The 18,246-nt window shown below is 34.0% G+C and overlaps 3 protein-coding genes and 6 non-coding genes across 9 annotated transcripts; 7 read left to right on the top strand and 2 right to left on the bottom strand.

Moving 5' to 3' along the window:
* The first annotated feature begins 229 nt into the window (after positions 1-229).
* LOC25486792 (DEAD-box ATP-dependent RNA helicase 27) lies at positions 230-8,235 on the top strand. The gene is made up of 12 exons (XM_013608518.3): positions 230-699; positions 1,409-1,594; positions 1,720-1,908; positions 2,596-2,679; positions 3,446-3,487; positions 3,721-3,792; positions 3,878-4,177; positions 6,271-6,309; positions 6,406-6,510; positions 6,781-6,849; positions 6,943-7,068; positions 7,745-8,235. The coding sequence occupies exons 1-12, from the start codon at positions 355-357 to the stop codon at positions 7,859-7,861; spliced, it is 1,674 nt and encodes a 557-aa protein (XP_013463972.1). The 5' UTR covers positions 230-354; the 3' UTR covers positions 7,862-8,235.
* Positions 8,236-8,823: 588 nt separating this feature from the next.
* Positions 8,824-9,945, bottom strand: LOC25486791 (protein ASPARTIC PROTEASE IN GUARD CELL 1). The gene has a single exon (XM_013608517.1). It carries the CDS (start codon positions 9,943-9,945, stop codon positions 8,824-8,826), a length of 1,122 nt encoding a protein of 373 aa, XP_013463971.1.
* Positions 9,946-11,731: 1,786 nt separating this feature from the next.
* LOC112419637 (small nucleolar RNA U36a) lies at positions 11,732-11,816 on the top strand. The gene has a single exon (XR_003009762.1). It is a non-coding gene; the product is annotated as a small nucleolar RNA U36a (small nucleolar RNA).
* A 61-nt stretch (positions 11,817-11,877) lies between these two features.
* On the top strand, positions 11,878-11,969 carry LOC112419605 (small nucleolar RNA Z223). Its single transcript, XR_003009730.1, has one exon. It is a non-coding gene; the product is annotated as a small nucleolar RNA Z223 (small nucleolar RNA).
* Positions 11,970-12,033: 64 nt separating this feature from the next.
* Positions 12,034-12,149, top strand: LOC112419612 (small nucleolar RNA Z278). The gene has a single exon (XR_003009737.1). It is a non-coding gene; the product is annotated as a small nucleolar RNA Z278 (small nucleolar RNA).
* A 164-nt stretch (positions 12,150-12,313) lies between these two features.
* Positions 12,314-12,424, top strand: LOC112419630 (small nucleolar RNA snoR97). The gene has a single exon (XR_003009755.1). It is a non-coding gene; the product is annotated as a small nucleolar RNA snoR97 (small nucleolar RNA).
* A 74-nt stretch (positions 12,425-12,498) lies between these two features.
* LOC112419636 (small nucleolar RNA snoR8a) lies at positions 12,499-12,583 on the top strand. Its single transcript, XR_003009761.1, has one exon. It is a non-coding gene; the product is annotated as a small nucleolar RNA snoR8a (small nucleolar RNA).
* A 119-nt stretch (positions 12,584-12,702) lies between these two features.
* On the top strand, positions 12,703-12,789 carry LOC112419571 (small nucleolar RNA SNORD25). The gene has a single exon (XR_003009698.1). It is a non-coding gene; the product is annotated as a small nucleolar RNA SNORD25 (small nucleolar RNA).
* A 1,165-nt stretch (positions 12,790-13,954) lies between these two features.
* Positions 13,955-16,314, bottom strand: LOC112419216 (zinc finger BED domain-containing protein RICESLEEPER 2-like). The gene is made up of 3 exons (XM_039830586.1): positions 16,155-16,314; positions 15,046-15,763; positions 13,955-14,699 (listed from the first exon to the last, which is right to left on the bottom strand). Exons 2-3 carry the CDS (start codon positions 15,747-15,749, stop codon positions 14,555-14,557), a joined length of 849 nt encoding a protein of 282 aa, XP_039686520.1. The 5' UTR covers positions 15,750-15,763; positions 16,155-16,314; the 3' UTR covers positions 13,955-14,554.
* Between the last annotated feature and the right edge of the window lie 1,932 nt (positions 16,315-18,246).

Genomic DNA, 18,246 nt, shown 5'->3' with positions numbered 1-18,246 from the left:
GAGGATTATTATTATTATTATTTTTTTGGGTAGATAGACGAAATGACAAAGCCATTAAAAACTCACACACATAAGTGGAGGTACCGGGGTTCGAACCCCGATCATGACATCCGGCCTAACAATTTCGACATTTTGCCAGTTGAGCTAGAACTTCTGGATAGGATTATTATTATTATTGAAGTAGAAAATGAATTTAATTTAATAATAGAAAAGCATATGAAAATGAAACTAGCAGAAGTTCAATATTAGGGTTTAACACACACACACCGCAGCTAGACACTGTTTCACAAAAACCACAGCACAACCAGAACCAGCAGCTTCATTGCTTCACCAATTCCAAAACCAAAACCAATCATGGCCGAATCCGACGACGACCACCACACCTCACCGGAAAACCAAATCAACGACAGTTACAAGAAGAAGAATAAGAAGCTTCGCAAGAGAAAAAGATCTCGTAAATTGGAACAAGAACTTGAAAAACAACAAAAGGAGAAGAATAATGAAAACACAGAATCTGAAGATGAAGAAGAAGAGAATAACGATAAAGACGGCAACGACGTAGTCGAAGAAGTAGAAGAGAAGAAAGTTGAAAATGTTTTGCCTTCTGGAATTCTGAGTACTGAGTCTTTTTCGTCTCTAGGGTTATCTGAACGTACTTCTCAGGCTATTGCTGCTATGAGTTTTACCCATATGACTCAGGTAACATTTTTTGATTAATAACTGTGAGCTGTAATTTTTTTATTTTTTTTACTAATTAATCAAATAGGTAGTAATAAAATGAAGGTTTTAAGCCATGTTTAGATAAACAGTTTAATTTGATTATAATTTCTTAGAGCCCGTTTGGATTAGGCTTATTTTAAGCTTATGCAAAACAGCTTATGCAAATAAATAAGCTTCATAAGTTTGTAAATGTAGTTTATGGAAAAACAGTTTATAAAGATACAATTTTCGTTAATGAGAACTTATAAATTAACATAAAAACTTATTTATTTGCATAAGCTTGCATAAGCTCAAAATAAGCCTAATGCAAACAAACCCTTATTGTATAATCTAGCATAAAGTATTTTTATAGCAAAATGATACCTAATGTTAAATTGTTTTTGTAATTTTTAAGTTGTTTTATAAGCTGTATTGAAGAATTTATGAAAATAAGTTGAAAAAAGCTTATGAAATTGTCGTAAGCTTATTTCGTATGTTCTCCCAAACAGTCTCATATAACTTAATCAGATCGTAAATAAAGTCAAATTGTCTTCGTATTATGGAAATTAGGTGAAACCACGTTATGAACATGTTAGACATTGTTTTCATAATTTATCCCAAAAAGTCTCATAAGTGCTTATGGTAGTAGATAATTTAAATAACTCGATCAACCGACTCATAATTTACTTCAATGAATGTTGGAATGCAGATTCAAGCGAAATCGATTCCGCCACTATTGATGGGAAAGGATGTTCTTGGTGCTGCTAGGACGGGTTCTGGTAAAACACTTGCATTTTTAATTCCAGCTGTGGAATTGTTGTACAATGTGCAATTTACACCTCGTAATGGAACTGGTGTTATCGTCATTTGTCCAACTAGAGAGCTTGCCATTCAGGTATACACGCATGCTCGTTTCCTCGTTTTAATTTTATTTTGATTTACACAACTTTTTATTTGTTTTCTTGTTTTTTATTATATTTGGTTGTCCATATTGACTGATTTCGCGACTTGGTTTTTCAGACACACGCTGTGGCAAGTGAACTAATGAAAGGTTATCATTCGCAAACTCTTGGAAAGGTTATTGGTGGTGTGGGTAGAAAGGGAGAAGCTGAGCGCATTGTTAAAGGAGTAAATCTGTTGATTGCAACGCCTGGTCGTCTTCTTGACCACCTTCAGAATACAAAAGGATTCATATATAAAAACTTGAAGGTAAGTAACTGATTTGATTCTTAATTACATGGATTTAAAAAGTACCGACACTGACAGGACAAGTGACAAACAATGTTGATATCTGTTCATGCTTTTCGTTCATTGTAATGGTTTTGTAGACAAATTACTGGGAAGTATGTGACAAATATTAACTCATAAGTTATCAGTCCTCTCTTGGTACCAGTTTGAATTTAGAACATCCTTTTGTTGTTTAGAAGGAAAATAAAACATAAAATCAAATTGTGGGGAAAGTAATTAGTTGTTTTTCTATGCAAGCATCAATATGTAGTACTGAAATATCATATGATAGATCAATTAACATTGATAATCCCATTAAGAGGAATTAAGGTGAGGTGGTTGGTTTTAGAGTAAGTGATGGGGGATATGAGAGGTATTCATGATTTCTGTTGAGTAGTTTTGGCTGTGCAGAGAAGCTGTTTCTCTCGATAAGGGTCTTTTCTTTTACTTTGATTTATTCTCCATTGTGTATGGAGCTTGCATCAGTCACCCTTTTTCTTTTGTATATGTCCTATTATTTATCTCTGCTTTTTTTTTCATTGATGGGAACAGAGAAGTCATTCTCTGGTTGTCATGGAGTATTTCCTTCTATGTTAGTTTATATATCATTATCATTATAACTTCTGGTGTTGGGGGTTTCTTACTCTGAGCTCTTGCATGATTCGACAGTGTCTCATGATTGATGAAGCAGACAGGATATTGGAATCAAACTTCGAGGAGGAAATGAAGCAGATCCTTAATATACTTCCAAAGGTATTGGAACTTTTGGAGTTTAATTTAGTCTTGTCCAGCCCCATGAAAAATACTTAAGCAATTATAAGTGTTCATTATATAGAGGGAAGTACATTTGAAAATTAATTAGCAGTAGATAGCTTCAGAATGATAATTTCCAGTGTCTTTTGTACTGTTGATGAAAATTAATGGAAGTTTGCGATGCAACCAAATAGATTATATTATATGTTTTCAAAGATTTGTAAAGAAGAAACATGTATAGGTAACTTTTTTCAGAAGGAAGTTTTGAAACCTGTAGAGTCTTTTTGACCAATATATGTATGATTACTTTTGTAATTTGTCAACAAGATGCTAAATAACACAAGGTTTTCATCTCCAAAAGAGTAGTTTATTCTGCTAGTATTTTTCATCTGTCAGTTAACTTAATACTGCTAGTGAGTGTATTGATTTTGAATATGTAGCTGCGTGCATCCAAACTTGTAACATTCTAAAAGTACTGGTCTTTTTTCTGACAAAAAAATAGTGCTTCTCTTCTAGTAGGTAGGTATATTTTCTGGATATCTGTTCTTGTAAAGGTTTCAAATATTTGTGGTATCTTGTTAATACGTTTAAAGGTTCGGTGCCAAGGTTTTTAGGCTGGGACAATGTTGCTAACTTGCTATACTCATCATATTATCTTCCCTAGTTTTCCTGAATGTATGCTAAATGCAGCTTTTTATATCTAGATTTTGGTCTTACCTAATTTTATGAGCTTGGCTAATTATCTGCTTCTCATTTCTTCTAACAGAAAAGGCAAACAGCTTTGTTTTCAGCCACACAAACAAAGAAGGTTTGTTGTTAATTTCTATTTTTCATCATGAACCTTTCCCCTAAAGCAAATCCTTGTTTCAATTTTGTCAACTCCACTCAATTTTAAATTTTAAATTGTCACGTGAATGTCTATTTTCACTGGATATACTTGAAGTTAATGGATGCTATTTTTGAAAGTGGGAAATCTTGGGAATGCAAGCATATTGCTTAGTTATTCTCTGTTTTTTGAAATACTTTCCTGTTTAATTACAGGTTGAGGATCTTGCCCGCTTGTCTTTTCAGACACCTCCTGTCTATGTTGATGTAGATATTGGGAGAGAAAAGGTGATGCCTACCTACTTCTATCACATCCTTTGAAATTTTCTTTACAGCATTATCATAGTATCTAATACGTTCCGCATCGATGCAGGTCACTGTTGAAGGGTTGGAACAGGGTTATGTTGTTGTTCCCTGTGCCAAACGTTTTGTTGTTCTGTATTCATTCTTGAAGAGATACCAATCAAAAAAAGTGATGGTGTTTTTCTCTTCATGCAACTCTGTCAAATTCCATGCTGATCTTCTTAAGTTCATTGGATTAGACTGTTTAAATATTCATGGAAAACAAAAGCAGAATTCCCGGACAAGTACCTTCTTCAATTTTTGCAAAGCAGAAAAAGGGATATTGCTCTGTACTGATGTTGCTGCTCGTGGACTTGACATACCTGCTGTGGTATGTTATACTTTCCAATTAAGTTACATGTATATATTTCTGACCTGCAATGTAATTAAGTTGTCAGACTCTTGACGTTTTCACGCAAAACTTCAGTTGAGATTTGCATCCATATAACCATCCTTTCTTTTCCTTTTTTATTTTAAAAAAGAGTGTGGTGTGGGGTATAAAAGAAATATAATGAAGATACTGAAAGAAGGGGGAACACTGCAGTCTGCAGTCCTCTACAGCATTGTTGCCTGGGTTACTGTTGGATATGAAATCCAGTGGTAAATGTTAGGGTACCAACCTAATAGGGGTATCTAGTAAACATCAAAGAAAAAACAGTAGAAGATATCTGAAAGGTTTGGATCTGAAATTTGGATGAAAAATAGGAAAAAGGTGTGGTTTATTTTTTGTTGCAACTTTCACTAGTCTTGGATCAATCGGAACTCTGGTTTGCAGTGCAGTCAAGATTGTGTGAGCTGCGTCGTAGGATTGTACAATCCCTGCCTCCCAAGGCCCTTGGTCCGTGTTATGACATGACCAGAACTGCTGGAGTGCGCTGTTGTGGGTGAAATCGTGAGTTGCCGGTGGGATCGTGTGCGTGGAAAGGTGTTGAAATGGACTTTATTTCGTCCTGACTGTGTTTTGCTCGAATGCCCCGTTTTTTAAAACAAAAAACCCTGATCGTGTGGAAAGGCGCCACCACCTGCGACCACAACTCCTCCTTGCGCTCGCAGCTCCTCTTTGCACCGCCATTTGTGACTCTCTTACTTCCCTTCTCTGTTTTTACCTATATGTGAATTGGTTGTATACCCAGCACAACTATGGTTTTTTGCTGAAGGGGAAAAGAAAGCTTGGGCCTCACCCAACTCAGTTTTATTTATTTTTGCTTTAGACTCTATGTTTGTGGGGATGGGGGAATAGAGTTATATGGCCTAAACACTTTTATTTTCTATCAGATTATCCTCTTTTATTTTTAAAGCTTAGCAATAAAGGAAAAGAAAGCTTGAGCTTGGGCCTCACCCAACTCAGTTTTATTTATTTTTGCTTTAGACTCTGTTTGTGGGGATGGGGGAATAGAGTTATATGGCCCAAACACTTTTATTTTCTATCAGATTATCCTCTTTTATTTTTAAAGCTTAGCAATAAAGTAGAACAAAAAGTATTGTTAAATAATATGATAAAATAAATAATTATAATAATGATAATGAGCGCTGAGCGCAACTAATGATAAAAAATGTAAGGTGCAACCCAAATACCGTGTTATTTTTCTTTTCTATATTATTTTCATGCTTATGTCTGTGTAGATATATGTTTATATATGTGTAGATATATTTTTATATGTTAGGTCGCGGATCTTACGAGTCGTGTTACGATCCTCAAGATACGAACTTACGATCTTTCACACCCCTCCTGATCCTATGTAGAATCTCGTGGTTGACTACGTTGCTGGTTAGGGAAGGGAAAGGCTGAATAAAGCAGAGTAACTCTTGGAGAATTTGTGAGCCTCACTTGTCATACCCACTCCACAATTACAACTGGATGCTCCTTATGCTCCTCTTCCCGCTTCTAATATTATTCTGTTACTCCCCATATATGCTCTTCTCAGTACCCCTAGTTGCCCGTAACTAATGGTGGTTGCCCCTAACTATCTTTAAGTCAAAGTTTTGTGCCTAATTGGTTCCGCGAGCCTTTCTTACCTCTCCTTTCCTCTCATACACTTTCCTAGGTGATGTCCCACTAATACAAGAAAAGCACATCAACTATCTTTGAGTAAAGTTTTTGTGCCCAATTGGTTCCACGGGCCTTTCCTTACCTCTCCTCTCCTCTCCTCCCGTATACTCCTAAGTGAGGGCCTATATTCCCAACAATAATACACTAAGAGAAACTAAATAGTACAAAAGTTTCAATATACAGGATAAAAACATCAACTAAGTTGAGCTTCCCATATTCCCAGTTGTTAGAGTTGTTCTGTTTAATTTGGTTCTCAGTACTATTGTAAAACTGGTCAAATGTTGAGTTGCATTTTTGCTATAGTTATGTTCTGTTAATTTGATATCATTAAGTGACACAAAATGTTTATCTTTTTCTCCTTTTCTGCTTTGTAGGACTGGATTGTGCAGTTTGATCCACCTGATGAACCAAAGGTGCTTCCTATTTTTTATGGTCATGATCATGTTCAATTTGTTTATTTATATTCTTATTATATATCAGTCTAACATATGTTATTCTATGGCTTCCAGGAATATATTCATAGAGTTGGTAGAACAGCTCGTGGAGAAGGTGGAAAAGGAAATGCTTTACTTTTCCTGATTCCTGAAGAATTGCAATTTCTTCGCTACTTGAAGGTCAGATTCTACTCTCTTTATAGGGGAAAGCTACACAGTTAACTAGAGTCTTCTAGTGAATGCACTACCTTGATCTTAAAAGTTGCAATATAGGTTTCTTGAGGAAACCTTGAATGTGTTATGCTTATATTGTTATGGGGGAAGGCAGTATATTTTGTCCCTTGGAAGTGTATAAAATTAGGCGGTGAATTGAAAATATTATTATATTGGTTGATAAGTTATTCTTGCATTATCCCGAATCATGAATTTTATTTTTGTGCTCAATTTCAGGCAGCAAAGGTTCCTGTGAAAGAGTATGCATTTGATGATAAAAAGCTTTCAAATGTACAATCTCAACTGGTATGTTCCTCCTTCCTCAAGTGCCAATTAAAAAATGATCTAATACAGAACCAATTGCAGCATATCTTACACATTATCATCTGGATTTTGCAGGAGAAGATGGTGGCCAGCGTTTATCATTTGAACACTCTGGCCAAAGAAGCTTATAGGTCATATATATTGGCATATAATGCACATTCTATGAAGGAAATATTCAATGTTCACCGCCTTGATTTACAGGTACAACTTTCTCATCACATTTTACATAATGGTTTTCAAATTTCCTGAACTGCATGAATATCCATGTCTTTCAAATAGTCAGATACAAATCTTAATTTATCCATGGCTGAAGTTGTGTACATACCAACCTGAAATAAATCAACGGCCTCTTGGACTCCTCATATTTTCCTTTCATTTAATATTAAACTTCATAATAGAGTCAGATTATAACAATTGAATGACTAATAATAATAGAAGAATAAATTGTTGAAACTAAAATGAGTAAGATGGTTACATCGTCGTATGTTAGAATTCCTTTGTTAGACACGTTTTTAGTTACGTTGATAAAATTATAGTTTCTGGGATTGAAGATAAATACAAATAGAGTGGTGTGTTAATACCCTCTGTTATCCATCCCACTCTACTCTTCTCCCCTTTTTCTTTCTCATGAATGAGATCCATTCATGCATTTCTTACTCGACATCTTTTATCTTGTATGAAATTTAGCAAATCTCCTTTCCTGTGCTACCATGCATAATTCTCCCAAGCCTCTTTATTCTGGCTTGGGGAATAACTGTTTCCTACTATACACCACCAATGAAGACTTAGCGGTAGATAAAAATTACAGTTTAGAATTGTATGGTATGATGACTACAATAACAATATGTTGACAGTACTATTTATTGTACTTGTGTAGGCTGTTGCTACTTCATTCTGTTTTACAAACCCACCGAAGATAAGTCTGAACATAGACAGCAGCGCTTCGAAGCATAGGAAGAAAATTCAAAAAGTGGAAGGAGGAAGAAGACATTGATTAGGCGACAACAATCCTTATAGAAAAGATACACAGACTATAAGCGGCTACTCATGAAGCATTGTTTGCAGGAGACATGGATGGGATTCTCATCTTCCTCCTACAACCCCCACACCCCCCACCCCAAAGTTTTGGCATGAATCCCATTTTTACATAGTGAGATAGATTTTGCAACTTTGTCAAACATTAAATTAAGTTGATTAGAAGTTTAAGACTGGAATGTGTTATGTGCAATTTTGAACTGTAACATTGTTCGACCCGATTATTTGTTTCTGATCCTGCATTTCCAATGTTAGATTATTTGTTATTGTAAGTTCTATCACCAACTTTCAAATGAAGCTTTTGAAAAGCAACACCAATACTCAGTTCAGCCACATATATCTCTTTCTGATAGTTAGTTGATGTTACAGACTAGTTGCTGTTGTAGTTCGCTGGTGGCAATGTGATGAGAGTAAAAGTTTGTTACTATAAATCTTGATGTTAAATATTGGCAACATAAAAAAAAATCTTCTGAATTGGGTATGAAATTCTCACTTCACAGTTAAAACCACCGTAACCTAGAAGTACAGATATCCAGGGATAATTTGGGCCGGGGTTCGAACCCCGGATTCCCCACTTCACACATAATGTGTGTGAATCAAGCCACTAGGCTACTTGACAAAAAAAAAGAACCACCGTAACCTAGGTATTAACTAGGGCTCCGTTTGTTTTAGATTTAAAAAAAATAAATTTTTCTTTGTATTTTTAAAAATGGAAGTTTTTTAAATTTTGCTTAAAAATAGAAGTTATTTCAAACTCATTTAGCATAAGTATGAGATTTTGGTATTCACCAACTTAAATATTCATTGTTAGAGATTTTTACATAGGAAAAATCACATACATATTTTTTCAGAGTGATTAATGACAGAAGAGTTATACAGATGGTAATACATCAATTAAACAACCAATGTTCTGCTAATCTCCTAACACTTATTAAATGTAAGAACAAGGATCTCATTGACTAGATCATACGTCAATAAAGTTCCCTGGAGTTGGTTGCTTCCAATCACAGTAAGAGCAGAACTTTTTCCTTCTGCAAATGATAGACAAACAGTGCCTTCTTCTGGTGTTAAGAGTAGTTGTTTCTTGTTCAACTTGTAAGACACAAAATTTTCACCTGCAATATTACCATTTTGAAAGTGAAGTTCAATAGTTGGAAATACATTAGATGAATCATCTTTATAACAAAACTCTAACCCTTCATATCTTGGCTTCACTGTAAGATTATGATTTGTTCTAAGCATCTCTGACCTGAACACACTATAAGCATCACTTGGTAAATAAGTTAGCACTGTTCCTATATCTATAATAACACCACCATCATAGTTCAATCCGTAACCCCAAACTCTAGATTGAATATCCAACATAAACCCATTAATACTTATACCAACAAATTGCAAAAAGTAATAAAAAGGGTATCCACTGTTCTCACTTAAGGGAACCATAATGGAACTATTATCACCAACAACACCATGTTGGTTAATTTCAGGTGGAGTATCATAAAAATCAAGAGATGATGGATTCTCTGATCCTTGACTTACAGGACAAATAGAAAAGGCCTTTGCATTGAGCTGACTTTGAACCGAAAGCGGACCGCGTCCTAAACCAAGAACACCTGAGAATTGAGTCCTAAATGAACCCTCATATGAATCTCCACAACCAATGATGAAATTCTTAATCTCTGTATTGGAATGTTCAAAATTAAGTGTATCAGTCACCATTGCACCAAAGGAATGAGATTCATCCTTGGTACCATATTTCACATTATATCTACATGTCCATCCAGTGCAGTTTCCAAAAACTTCCCTCATCATTGTGATCAAACATGTATCTGTGTAACAACCAAGTTCTCTAAAGGTACTTGATGCTCTAGTATTAAAAGGAGGGCGTTGCATAGGGTAACAATTATTACATAGATCACATTGTGACCATGAAATTGGGCTTCCTATGTCTATCATAACAAATACAACTTGTACTGGAGTACCAATCCATAAAAATATTGCATATGCATCATTTAGAGGGTATATATCTGATGTAGTTTCCATTTGAGGATGTTGAATTCCTCTAGTGGTTATATAGGTGCTATTGAGCATTTTCTTGTGATATAGTGGGATACTAATGATTGATCTAGAAGGAGAAGGTGAGGGAGATGCAGAATGAGATAGTTGAATTGTTAATAAAATTATACAACAAAAATATGTCACTAGAATATTCATTTTGACACTTAGAGATGGGAATTAGATGTTTATAAGTATTATTGTTCTAAGAGTTAATTTGATGAGTGTGGGGTTTGGAAACTCATTTCACTTGCATTGTTCAAATGAAACATTAGAGCAGTCGTTAGAAAATGTGTAGACAATGGTCATTATCACATGTTTTCCACAAGAAACCTACCAGCATTTTGAGCTGTACTAAACTGATCTAGGGTAGTCATAGGTACAACAATCTTGTGATTGATCGCATGTAGTACATATCTCAGCAGTTCGATCAAGATCGGAGGGTTTAAATTTTAAATTTGATTTTTGGGTTGAATATGTTTTTACCATTATAAATATTTTTACTTTTCATATTAGTCTCTGAATTTTTCATCCACTTTCGGTCTCCGAAAAATTTTCAGTCCAAATTTTGTTATTGCCTTTAATTTAGGTCTTGCGTATCATTCAAATTTTTGAATGATTTTTTTGCAGTAATGTTTCGAATATTGTAATAATCTGTCCAAAAAAAATTAAATTTCTTTAACAAAATATGAATTTTTAAGTTCAGAAAACATAAAAATTCATATTTAATTAATCCTTTGTTAAAAAAAATTTAAACTTTCGCAAAAGAGAATTTTATAATGTGTTAAACTTGACTCACCACAAAAAAAAAAAACTTGATTGCATATATTTTATTTTATTTTACAATTTCAAATGATACACATAAGTTGACTTAAAAAGAACAAAAAATGGTAAAAATATCGCAGTTCTTAAAAGGAGTTAACTTAATTTTCTTTTTGCTATTGATTTTTCTCACGGTTCTTTCGATTTTAGAATTGAAAATAATTTGTTGTGCAGGAAAGTATTAAAAATAGGGAAATGTTAACCTATAATATACTTCGTTAGTTAATCTTATAATATCTTTCTTTGATCTATAATATACTCATAGTGTTTCAATTACACATTCACCTATTGCTCACCATAAGTCTCGATTATTCGAAAATAACAAGAGATATATTCAGGGGTATGTGAGCAATTCAAGAGGCCCAAAGAGTAATTTCCAAAACATAGTCTTCATTCAAAGTGGGCTTTTGTGCCAGTTATGGATCCATTCTTCACTCTCTTGACTCAGCCCTTGAAATTGGTATTTTTAGGGTTTTGATGCGCCTCTATAAATCAATAACCAGCGTCCCTTCTCTCTCAACTCAACAATTCTTTGTATCATAGTTAGGGTTTATCACTGGCTGCTGTAGATCTATAATTTATACTCATAGTCGTTTCTTTTATCAATTTATACATGTTTGCTATTTTAATGAATTATCGGTAGTATACACGTTATGAATCAGCAGTATGCTATGGTTAATTCATTGAATACCAAACTCTGTTGATCTATGTCAAAGCTATTGCCAATTTGTTTTGCTTTTCTTTTCTTTATGTTTTAATTTTTGCCTCACTACACCTTTAGCTTGTTTTCGAATATATTCCATGAAAATCAAAAGCTAGTCATAGAGGCACAAATTGAATCATAGGCGGTTTTCACGTGGTGCTTTAACCATTCAATGTTTATGCCTCTAAAAAAATTCGCCACATCATTGTATTATTATTTATTTAGATTTCAATTTTTAACACTAATTTTTGGCTATGATTATATTTTATCCGCGCTTCTGAGTTTTTTGTATGAAGTATATTGGAATAATGGTTGAATTTCTTAATATGAGCCAAATTTTAATTTATTTCTTTTATATTTTAAATTCTGTTTGTTTCAATTTTTAATTATGTTTTATTTGGCTGTGATGACAAATTATTCAGCTTTATGCCAGTTCTGCTTCTGAAAATTCGTGACTGAGAGAGCTGTAATATATTCTGAGCCTAACATAAACTAAACAATTCACGTTTTTTTTATTTCCGTGTGTTTTATGTTGTTAGTTAATTTGATTGGCCTATGATTATACTATATCCGATTGTTTGAGGTGTTTTGGAGCCAAGCCCCTGTTTACAGGGAGAACCTACTTGGTGAAGGGACATTCATATGACATTAATGGATTCAATGAGGCTTTGATTATGTTTCAATATTATCATATTTTTGTATTTTTACGGTAATCTTTGCCGAAAAATTTGGATTAGAATGGTTTAATCGTTGTTCTGTTATGTTCTGTTAAATCATTGTAGTTTATTGTTGTTTAGTTTCATTGAGTTTTTAACTAAGGATTCTCTTATCCCTTTTAATTGGATTTAGAGTCTGAAAAAAGAAGCTCATATATTTGGTGTTGTCTATCAGCTTCATCTCTTGTAACCCACGAGTCTGGAGTTAAATATCAGCACAACATTTTTTCAATTCAAAAAAGCTTTAAATTCTTTGTTTTTTGTTAATTGATTTTTAGAGTAGGTTAAGATTGAAAGAGGTTGGTTGTGATGATTATAAAAAATTCCTCGTACTGAATGCTATTGGCATGACAGACACTTTACACCCATAGAATATGAGCAATCCCCTCTTTCTATCTAATTTTATGATTAATTTAAGTAACTTTTTTGTGAAACTGGTAACAAAACTGTAATTTTGAAAGCCATTTTTGTTTTGGATCATTTGATTAAATGGGATGTTTATTTGTTAACTGTGATGAGTCTTCAACAGACCTGTAATGATTTGCGGGTATGATCGCAGATATTATTGAACATCTAAGGGACTGAGTTAACTAGTTATCCTATTAGTTTTAATGCAAGTGTTTCTGTTGTTTTTTGTTGTTGTATCATGTCTTTCTGTCGTTATTATTTGCAATTTGGTTATAATGATTCAATAGCTTCAGCTTTTTTAAAGGTTGAAACTTTGTTAGGATATGCATCTGAAACTTGTTTAAAATGTGGTCATATAGTCATAAGCATAACTACTTTAAAAACATGAAAGCAGTCAACAATAATAATTTTTACACTACGGGTGTGTTTGTATATGCCTTTGTTACAAGTTTACTAAATTTTATTCTCGGATATAAAATGTTCCTGGGAATAGAAAAAATTTCTCAACGAAAAGGGTGGGAATAAAGTTCCCATGGAGATGAGAATAAATTCATAAATAATTTACCTATTATAATCTTTATTTTTATGGTTCCTAGGAATATTATAAAGGTAACCAAACATATTTTTTCTAAATTCTTTACAATAAAATTCCCATCTTTATATTCCAAGGAATGTTATTCCTAGGAATAAATTTGGTAAACTTGAAACAAACACACCCTACCTCATCATCATCCATATCCTCATCAACACATTCAAAAGAAGCCAATATCTTTGAATAACCTAAGAAAAAATAGCTAAATTATAAGTATGGTGACAAAAATACAAATGATAAAAAAAGATGAATTTAACATTAAATGTACTACCTTGCTCCTTCAACCTACTACGTTGTGGAGTTACAACACGGCCACTAGTACTAAATGCATATTCCGAAGCAACTGTGGAGATTGGAATTGCCAAAAAGTCTCTTGCAATCTTTTTGCAAAGTTGGATATTTCACACCATTTTGTTTCCACCATCCAAGTATATCAAAAATTTTAAGCAACTCATTATTCTCTTTGTTCACCAAGATGCCATCTTCTAAATAAGAAACAAATTCTGATTTCCCATTAGTTGAAGCATTTTCCATCGCATATTTCATATAACCTTGCTCCCAATCTTGCTTTTCAACATAAGGACCATCTAGTGTTGATGCACTGCATTCACTACTAACCATATTATCACTTGCTTGATATTCAAAAATCATATCTTCACACATTTTCTTCACCTTTTTCAAATCTTTAGAAGAATCACTACCATAAATAAGAGGGAAGAAGTAATTTAGCAATTGCGTTTTATATCTAGGATCCAAAACAGCCCCTATTGCCATCACCCCATTAATCAAACCTCAATACTTGTCAAACTTCACAATCATATCTCCTTCCATATTCCAAATGGTATCACTACAAAAAATTTGCCACTCTCTTAAAGCCAACCTTATTTCACAAATTTTGGGAAAATAATGGTTTGAAGTTGGATACTTAGTACCTGAAAACAACTCGGTGACACTAAAAAACACTAAAAAACAATTTCAAATGTTCACAAATTTCTCTTGCCACTTTCCAATCTTTTGGTAAGGATTTATAATGACTAAAACGTATAGCACAGCGTTTATAAACTTCTTCATAAGGCAATGCAGAAGCAAGCATCAAATAAGCAGAGTTCCCCTTTGTCCTACAATCTTGTGCAAGCTTCTTTTCATAGGTCATACCCAATTGTTGACAAGTATCTTTAAATTTCTCCTCCCTCTTAGGTGTTGCAACCCAATAACCAACACTTTCCCTAATCTTTTCAATCGAAGTTCCAATTGTTTGCATACCATCTTTAACAATCAAGTTTAAGATGTGAGCGCAACAAAGCATATGAAACAATTCACCATCTAAAACAAAAGACACAACTCCAAACTTATTAATCAATATTCAATCAAAGCATCATTGGTGCTACAATTATCAACAGTTAATGTCGACAATTTTCTATCAATATTCCATTCAAACAAACATTTTGATAGAGAATCACCAATCACTTCAGCAATATGTGGTGCAGGCACATAAATGAATCTAAAATATAAACATAATGAATCTAAATTATAGTATGAATCAAACATTAAACAAGCCATTACAGAAGTAAAAGCAATTTAATTGTACTGATGCAGAAATGGTCAAACCGTGCCATCATTTATTGGCTTTCAAAGTTATAAAGATTTTTCAACATGTCAATAGAACTTTAACAAGCAAAACTAATGAAGTAATAATTCTCCCTATGTCAACAGAACTTTAACAAGCAGAACTAATGAACCGTGCCATCATTTATTGGCTTTCAAAGCTATAAAGATCTTTCAACATGTCAGTAGAACTTTAACAAGCAAATTTCAAAGCTATAAAAAAAAGCTGAAGTAATATTTACCTTATGATTCGATTCTGCAAATTCCAATTATTATCGATGTAATGAGCTATGACAGCCATGTACCCTTTGTTTTGATTGCTAGAAGTCCACATATCGGTAGTTATTGCAATGCGACTTTTATTCTTACCAAATGAATTCATTTGCTTTGCTCTCTCGCTTTCACACAACTTCATGATATCATTCTTCATGGTGTTGCGAGAAGGTATCTTGAACAAAGGTTGAAGAGAATGTATAAAGCTTCGAAAACCAGCATGGTCGACCATCATGATGGGGTATTCATGAAGAATGATCATTTTCGCAAGTTCAGTCCTAGAAATATCTTGATTAAAAGTATAAGTTCCAGCAACAAATGATTCTTTACCCTTCCCCGGCACTTCAGAAACTTTAAGCAAGATTTGCATTGGACTTCTTTTATTGCGAGCTGCACATATTGAAAGATGGTCCTTTAAATGAGTAGTATCATTTGCTGTCTCACCACCAAGTTTCTTCTCGCAATATTTGCAAATAGCCTTAAACTTGCCATCGAACTTCTGCCTGTTGTAATGACGCCAATAAACAAATTTGAGTCCTCTTTTGTTAGGACTTACACTAGGCTCACGAACGGCTTCAGGTTCTTGACTTTCGACATTCGTCTCATCCAGAGCTGTTTGAGTTTGTTGTGTCGGAGAAACATCATTAGGTGACTGAACTTCTTCATTAGCCATTTTTAGATAAAAACCTTCACATACACACAGAAAAGGCAAATATAAAAGTTAAATGGAAACTACAAACTTAAACATCAACCAAATTCACAAAAAATTAAAAACAGAATCATAATTTTAACATAACAACATGATTTCAACATAACTATAACATTAAATTTGAGATTGAGAGGAAAACTTAACTTGAACACCAACCAAATTCACAAAAAATTAAAAACATAATCATAATTTTAACATAACAGCATGATTTCAACATAACTATAACATTAAATTTGAGATTGAGTGGAAAACTTAACTTAAACATCAACCAAATTCACAAAAAATTAAAAACAGAATCATAATTTTAACATAACAACATGATTTCAACATAACTATAACATTAAATTTGAGATTGAGAGGAAAACTTACTTTGAGGAACAGGAGCAGCAGAAGAATCAGAAAGTATTGAGAAAGAGAAGCAAAAATTTGAGATGGAAGGCGATGAAGGAGGATGAAGGCGATTGAAGCTTGAAGCTTTGGATGAAGGCGATTCAAGCTTAGATGAGTAGAGTTGGGAGGCGCAGCTCAACTAGGGTTTCAAAATTGGAACCATGAGACCGTGTTTCTGTTCTGTGTTTCTCAATCTCCAATAACCCGAAGCCTTTTATATTTTACACTTTTTTATTTTATTTTATTTTATGAAACCATGTGAAAAGTCCAGAAAACCAAGGGTAAATATTAAGGTTTTTGTAAAAAGGTAAGGATATTACAGTATTTTCACTGGTATTGGGGAATCCGCAGGGCAGGGGATACTTCCCCGATCCCCGCCCCGAAGTGGCTACAGGGGAATATTTCTCCCCACCCCCGCCACACGGGGAAAAAATTTCCCCGAACATGGGGATCCGAACAGGGATTCCCCGCGGGGACCCGTTCTGAAAATCCCCATTGACATCCCTAGCTTGTGTTGCAAGCTGCTAGAGAGTTGCAAGGACAAACAATAATATTTGACTTAAAAAATCATTTTTTTTTTTGACATTTTAATAACAATTTATTTTTACCTGAAAATATGAATTTGATTAGATATAATTTCATGTACATAGTAGAAAAAGCTCTATGAGAAAATGGTGGTTCAATATACAGGTGTGGTTTAAGTAAATCTATGTAGTGTTCGAAATGATCATGGAGGCTGGAAAAACCTGTAATAAGTTAACAACTTATTCACGAAACACATTTTCACCTTAAAAAAGAAACAACTCTATTTAGGGCGATAACATAATTTGTAGTATACTAGTAGCAATATGGTCATCAAGGGGACTTTTATCACTAATAGCAACCACATTTGGAAACTAGGTTGGATACTTCTCAAACGTTAAGGTGACTATATTGGGAACGGTCGATATTGGATCTTCATATGGGTCGGATTGGCTATTTGGGACCGAATCTGCCCGACCGTGCACGTTTGTTTGGCCCTAGGTAAAGTGACTGACTATAAAACCTTTCTCAATTGACTTATGTGCACTTTTCTTTAGTTCATGTCACCAAGCTTGTACTTGATGAGTTTAGATTCTACACAATTAACAATTTGGGTCGGTATAAAAAACTCCATAAACTGTCCAGTTTTCCTAACTATGATTTTGTGCATCAGTTATCGAACCTCCGATTGTGTTGCTGATCGTTTCACCTCAAGTTTTGGATGATTCCGGCAATGCCAAAGCTGAGGTTTCCCCACCTCTGGTTGATATTCCTTTTGACGAGACGAAAGTGGAGGATGCTCCTCCAGCTGATGTACCTCCAACTGTTGTACCTCTAGTTGTTTCTATTGTTCATCGAAATACATTAATATGTGAAAGAGGAGGATCCTATTCCTAATACAAGCTGTCCAAGCATAAGAAAGATATCTAGTTCAGTGAAATGTGAGTGTCTGTTTTGTGTGAGATGTTATTTATTGATTGCTAGTGATTAGAACCTTGAAGTTGGTAGTAGAACACACAACCATGAGATGCCACTTGAGTTAGAAGGTGATAAAACTGCCAGATGTCTAAATCCAAATGACATTAAATTCCTTCGTGACTTGACTGGCTAAATGGTTTCTTGCTAGTTTAAGGAATAGGAACAATCGACCTACGACTACTATTAAGCATATTTATAATGCATGTCACATGTATATGCAGTCTATTAGAGGTCAGAGATCATAAATGTAGTATCTAAATAAAATCATTACTTGAGATTAAGTATGTGTATCACTAAATGAAGTATATGATTCAGATGATATCATAGATGTTTTCTAGGTGCATCCCGAATCCATCTAGTTGTTTAACACGTTCTCTTCTGTGCTTGTGTTGGATTCCATTTATAAGACCAACAAATATTATCTTATGTAGCTTGAGTTAGTTGGTATCACTTTTACTAAGTTGACGTTCTCTAATGCATTTTCTTATATGATGTATGATGTATAAAAAGTTAAAAGATAAAGAGAAAGAACATGACGATCTATAGATGTTTAGCCACACCGTTCTCACTA

The sequence above is a fragment of the Medicago truncatula genome, chromosome 2, assembly GCF_003473485.1.
Source record: "Medicago truncatula cultivar Jemalong A17 chromosome 2, MtrunA17r5.0-ANR, whole genome shotgun sequence".
Taxonomy (NCBI): Eukaryota; Viridiplantae; Streptophyta; class Magnoliopsida; order Fabales; family Fabaceae; genus Medicago; species Medicago truncatula.
Note: the sequence above shows the minus strand (reverse complement) of the source record. Positions and strands in the feature narration are given on the sequence as shown.

What these genes read in the sequence shown, in the direction of transcription:
- LOC25486792 (XM_013608518.3), top strand. Translation starts at nt 355, where the DNA reads ATGGCCGAATCCGACGACGACCACCACACCTCACCGGAAAACCAAATC. An exon ending in ATCCACCTGATGAACCAAAG is followed by an intron (nt 6,310 to 6,405) that starts GTGCTTCCTATT and finishes TATGGCTTCCAG; the next exon opens with GAATATATTCATAGAGTTGG. An exon ending in TTCACCGCCTTGATTTACAG is followed by an intron (nt 7,069 to 7,744) that starts GTACAACTTTCT and finishes GTACTTGTGTAG; the next exon opens with GCTGTTGCTACTTCATTCTG.
- LOC25486791 (XM_013608517.1), bottom strand. Translation starts at nt 9,945, where the DNA reads ATGGAAACTACATCAGATATATACCCTCTAAATGATGCATATGCAATA.
- LOC112419216 (XM_039830586.1), bottom strand. Translation starts at nt 15,749, where the DNA reads ATGGCTAATGAAGAAGTTCAGTCACCTAATGATGTTTCTCCGACACAA. An exon ending in TTGCAGAATCGAATCATAAG is followed by an intron (nt 14,700 to 15,045) that starts GTAAATATTACT and finishes TTTATATTTTAG; the next exon opens with ATTCATTTATGTGCCTGCAC.